Source organism: Cyprinus carpio, chromosome A3 (assembly GCF_018340385.1).
Source record: "Cyprinus carpio isolate SPL01 chromosome A3, ASM1834038v1, whole genome shotgun sequence".
NCBI classification, from domain to species: domain Eukaryota; kingdom Metazoa; phylum Chordata; class Actinopteri; order Cypriniformes; family Cyprinidae; genus Cyprinus; species Cyprinus carpio.
Genome location: NC_056574.1, coordinates 2,575,754 through 2,581,753, shown reverse-complemented (window position 1 = coordinate 2,581,753; position 6,000 = coordinate 2,575,754). Strand labels below are relative to the sequence as shown.

The following is a 6,000-nucleotide window of genomic DNA, read 5'->3' as shown; positions in this document are numbered from 1 at the left end:
ATGTCTATTTGACATCTGATAGGAAACGTCCTATACACATATTGCAGATGAGCAACACTACAAAATATGTCTTGCAGATGTAAATGCAGACTTCATCAAGGAGACGTCTATTTGACGTCTGCATTTACATCTGCAAGACGTATTTTGTAGTATTTGCTCATTAGGGATCTATCAGGGATATTATTTATAAAAAAATCCACATTGTTTAACTTATTTTGGACTGTGGGGGTTGCCATTATTCTGATGATGTCAATTGGTTGCTTTCAGTGAGCTACTGGTGTTATTTGTTGCTGTTTTAACCACAACACAACTTTGGAAATAAAATACTGATATGATGCCACATTGTGTGGTTTTTGGTTGTAATTTTCAGTCAAAGGACAACAAGAGAAGCGATGTAAGTCTTCATGGTAACATTTTATTTAATGCAAGGAACCCTAAGCCAAACCCTAATCTTAACCCAAACCATATAGTACGTACATGTAGTTAATTAATAACTGGTGCTGGGCCCACCTGAAGGACATTACTGGACCTTACTTGATCCTTACTCAGTACTTAAAGGGTTAGTTGAAAATTATTTAATTAATTACCCTCATGTCCTTCTAAAACCTCAACGTAAGACCTTTGTTCATCTTCGGAACACAAATTAATGCTCTTCTCCCTTTAGGCGCCATATTTTTGGGAAAAAATGCTGTACTTTGACATCAAGATTTCAAAAAGCTTGTGGCTTGAAAGGGCTTTAAAGGCCCAGCAGAGGTTTGTATAGAGATCTACTGTGAATTAGAAGAATGTTGGGCATGACCGAAAGTTTATGTGGGGGGTAGTCCGGACGCTGTGTAAATAATCGAACTGTCTATCCAGAGTGAGCAAAAGGGCTGGCAAATCACTGGCATATTTGCATATTATGACGTCACCAGGCACTGGGGGCGACCCATCTCGAATTTCTAAATATTCTGGAAATATTAGACGTTGAATTGATGTTTGAACTTATTTGCATGTTTTTTTTTTTTTTTGTTGTTTTTTTGTCTTGTTTTGTGTGTGTGTGTGTGTGTGTGTGTGTGTGTGTGTCTTTTATCTTAAAGGGTTAGTCATTCCAAATGATAAGAAAAGAGGACCCCAAAAGCAATAAAATAAGTAATTAAAGTACTAAATTATTATATTACTACACTACATAGTAGTAAAAAACGCATGTGAAGAGTAGCCTACTTTTTGATCAGTTCATCAGTAATATTCAGGAAATAATAGATATTGAACGAACACTTTAACTCATTTGCAAGGTTTCTGTTTGTTTGTTTGTTTGTTTGTTTGTTTGATTTTTGTCTTTTTATTCTCATTCCAAATGATCAGAAAAAGTAGTAAATTATTACTATGTTACTGTGCCATAGGAAAATGCATGTGCCTATTTTTTGACCAGTTGGCCAGTTGGGGCAGCTGTGGCCTAATGGTTAGAGAATTGGACTTGTAACCAGAAGGTCGCAGGTTCGAGTCTCGGTGCTGGCAGGAGTTGTAGGTGGAGGGAGTGAATGAACAGTGCTCTTTTCCACCCTCAATACCCATGACTGAAGTGCCCTTGAGCAAGGCATTGAACCCCCAGTTGCTCCCCGAGCGCTGGATATAGCTACCCACTGCTCCGGGTGTGTGTTCACGGTGTGTGCAATTGGATGGGTTAAATGCAGAGCACCAATTTCGAGTATGGGTTACCATACTTGACAAATGTCATGACTTTCTTTTTTTTTTCTTCTTTCTATCCTGCCCAAACAGTTATCTAGGTGACACAGTTTATAGTTCTTGAGAGTATGGTTCCTCTCATTGCATGGCACAGTGCAGACCTACTCCACACTGACTCCACCTGTACTGTCTGCCAGTGGCCTTTAGAGCGTGCACGATCAGCAACAGCTCTCCTATGGACACTATGACCACGCACACCCCAAAAAAACAAAAAACAATGCATCATAACATCAATATTATATTCAAAAATTTGCTTTCTTAAAAAAAAAAATAAATAGAAAACCAAAATATGTATAAAAAAATGATGTGTATTTTTTAAAAAATAACTTAAATCTTTCATGGGTTTTCTACTACATATTTCAGTAAGAGTCATCATTTACATTATAAGCCATAAAAGTCTTAATACCCAGGGTTCGCTTTAACAGTAGAGATTCTGTTCTTTATTTTGATGTATTGCATGATCAGATATTCATACAACAAAAATTCTGGGAGACATGAAAATTTAGTAAAAATAACCATAAAATGTGGGTAGGGAAAGAGTTAAAAAATGTTGAACTTAACCTTTATTGTGAGCTTTCTGCAATCGAGTGTGACAGTCCCACCCATATCCACAAAAGACACATATGAAAATCTCAGAATAAGCATTTGAATAAGCTATGAGTCAGAGATGAATGCAGTGGTGGGGCGGAGACAGAGAACTCTTGATAAATGTGCTGATACTTGCTTTCCATCTCATCAGAAAGCTGAGTGTGGAGAAACAGCAGTCAGATCACAGAGAAGAGCAGAAGGATGAAGTTCAACAGCACTTTGAGTGTTGCTGCAATCACACTTCTCTACATAACAGGTAAGAGTTTACAAGAAGCCAACAACATGACCAAAAACAGATGTAAATTTAATAGTATTTGTTTCAATTGTTTATTACCTGACAAGCCATTTAATTCCTAAGAACCTTTGTTAACACGTAACAATTATGTTTCTCATGACTGTAAAAAGCTTTGGATCTTAAGACCTTCACTTTAATGCTTTTAATTGTTTTTGTAGATTTATCTACAAAATACATTTCTCTACAAATAATGTATTCATTTTAATGGATTAGGTTTTTAGTCACTTCATAAATATCATACTTTTATTTGTTATTTATAGATCTGATGACTTTAATGTTACTTTATAATTTGAAAAAAAATGTGATAATTCAGAATTAATAGTATTCAAAATTTTATGAAGCAATGAAAAATATAAATACATTGCTTGAAAAAGTACACAAAGAAATGCACACTTATTTTCAAATACAGATTAAGTTGCTTTAATATAGCTACAATTTGGGGTTTGGGTATTGTTCCACCCATCTTTTCTCCAAATCACTGAATGTTCTGCCCACTGTCTGGTCATGGTGTATTGCTGACGCCTACAGGCCATTTTCAATATTGCAGTTTTATTACTCTGTATATGCGCAGTGTTTATTTAGTTCAGCAACAGGCACAGTTCAGCAATAGTTTTAGCTCACCTCGTGAACAGTCATTGTCTTAGAGAAAGATATGTTTAAAAAAAAATGAAAAGGAAACAAGCAATCACAGAATTAAACATTCTGGACAGAATAAACTGCTTTGTGTGCATTTGTTAGCTAGCTGTCTAGCTTCTTTATAGCAATGTAGTTGCGTGGACAGCATAGTAAAAAAGCATTGACGCAACAAGCAAGATTACAAGAGCTGTATTAACTATGCTGCACAAAAAAAAAAGAAAAAAAAAAAAAAGATTTCAGTTTGCATGAAAGAAAGATGGATCCAGACAAGGATGCTGAAACTACCCAGCAAGGATTAGAGACGTGATCGCAAGTATCCACCTCCAAATATTCTTCACGCTCGAGTAGATCATCCGCCAGTTCAGCAGCTATCCGTGCTTTAGTTACTATGCCGCCCGCGGTTGGAATCAGCTTCCAGAAGAGATCAGATGTGCTAAAACATTAGTTCACATTTTAAATCTAGACTCAAAACTCATTTGTTTAGCTGTGCATTTATTGAATGAGCACTGTGCGATGTCCGAATATCGAACTGATTGCACTGTACAGTATCTTACGTATTCACTGTATTTTATGTAAAATCATTTTCTATTTTCATCTGTTTTAAATTCATTTTAAATAAATCAATTTTTAAATAATTTCCAAAGTTTTAAAATTGCTTGTTTTTTTCATGTTTTACTTTCTTTTATGTAAAGCACTTTGAATTACCATTGTGTAAGAAATGTGCTATATAAATGTAAACTTGCCACAAAAAAAAAAAAGGAAAAAAAAAAAAAAGATTGCCTAGAGCAAAAGCAGAAATGGCACGCGCAGAGTTTCAGCGCGATCCGTGAGATGCATACGCTGAAAAGAGGCAAAAATGATGAAAGAGAAAGCAGAATTGAAAGCGTAATCAGTGAGATGCAAAGCAGAATTAGAAGCATGCTATTTCTACTTTTCATGCTTTACAAAATAAATCAATTTTAGGGCAGCAAGCCAAAGTTTTAAAAATTTTGCTTTACCATCTGTGTAAGAAAATATTAATAAAACTTGCCTTGCCAGGAGCAAAATGCACAACAAGCTTGTCTGTTGTCGATCTGAAGCAGCAGTTTATGCAGCTGCAGTTGAATCAAGGGAACCACTTAGGGCTACTGATGTTCGATGACTGTTGTCGATGTTTTCTTTCCGCCATTCAATTTCTTATTTTATTGTATATCTTATTATATTGTATAATATATAATTATTATATTCTTATTATATTGTTTCACATTCCCAATAAGCAATAGCCAAACTTCTGCAAAAGCAGAAATATCTGCAGCAAAGTACAGTCTGTATCAGTCAGAAAGGCTGATGTGTCAACTGGGCATACAGTCTTTAATGGGAAAAGACTGCAAAAAAACTGATCAATCCAGATAGTCAGTGTCCAATTCATAACAAACATTATCCGCTGACAAAGTGTTGTCAGCTCAAAAGTAGACACATAGATGATCGCAAAAGGTACCTGAAAGAAAAGAACATTTGTTTTAGATGTTATTCATCTATTCAGCATTTTGCAAAGGACTGTAAAGTCAGCGTAAAGTGCAAAGAATGCAATACTGAGAAGCATACCGCAGCAGTGCATCCAGGTCCAGCTCCCTGGGTTACAGAACCGCCTGCTGAAGTGAGCTAGTAGGGTGGGGAGAATAAAGAGACTATGTCAACAGCTATTATATCCAAGTGCACAGGAATATGTGGAAGCATGATAAAGCCCAAATCACATTCTAAAATCTGTTTGGTGACAGTATATCCTTGTGGCAAACCTGAAAGTGCTGTGAGGATGTAAGCAGTATTGGATGATCAAAGCAATCAATCATTAGCCAACTCAAAGTTCTTTGATGCTTTTGGCATCACAAGAGAGTCACTCTCATATACCTTAAAAACATGCTCCGGTACTTTGGAGAAAATAACATGCCTTATGACCAGAGACTAGATTTAGGTTGGGTTATAGTCGGAGAAGTGTGCTTAGGAGGAGCTCATAAGCCAACGGATGTTAGCACTTTCAAAACAAATGTGTTATTAAATGGAAAACTATCTCTGTTCAACCCTTGCAGAAACTACATGAAAATAAGACACTTTCAGCAAGAAGATTGTACAGATTCACTGTGTTCCCTAGATGTTCCTACATAGGAAACAGAGAGTTTAGATGATTGTGTGTTTGCTAAAACTTCTAATGATGACAAATCTGCGCCATCTATTGAAGATGCTGAGTTTCTTCAAATAATGGAAAAATAAATGTATGTCGATGAAACAAACCACTGGGTAGCACCACTGCCATTTCGCTCAACCCGACGTTGACTACCAAAGAACAGAGAGCTGGTGCAAAAAACGTCTCCTTTCTTTACAACGCTCCTTTCAAAAAAATCCTGAGATGAAGAATCATTTAATGCTTTATATATATATATTATCTTGTATTCATGTAAGAGATATGGCAAAATAAAGAGACTGAAAAGAAAAATGAATGTGAAGGTGTAGTTTAGGAGAAAACTCTTAATTATTTTGCATGTCCCCAACCTAAAGATTTAAACCTTTTTTATGTGAAGTCCATGCAAAAAAATAGGTTTGTCCATGTTTCAGAATATGTTGTGGGTGTATGAGTGTGAGATTTCCTGGCCTGATATTTTTTTTCCCAGTCCACCCCTCGTGGAAATTAATAGCACAGACATGCAGTTTCATTTACTACACACAGACCTACTGAAGCTAGCAGTGTTTTCAGCCTCAATATATGAGTACATGAACATATA

At 36.0% G+C, this 6,000-nt stretch overlaps 1 protein-coding gene across 1 annotated transcript in view; it reads left to right on the top strand.

Moving 5' to 3' along the window:
- Positions 1–2,475: 2,475 nt before the first annotated feature.
- The window catches only part of LOC109076009 (serine protease 27-like), a 536,122-nt gene continuing 532,597 nt past the window's right edge, over positions 2,476–6,000 (top strand). Inside the window, exon 1 of the mRNA XM_042733791.1 lies at positions 2,476–2,569. Within this exon, the coding sequence (XP_042589725.1) occupies positions 2,515–2,569 (55 nt within the window). The 5' untranslated portion in view covers positions 2,476–2,514. The remainder of the gene's footprint in view (positions 2,570–6,000) is intronic.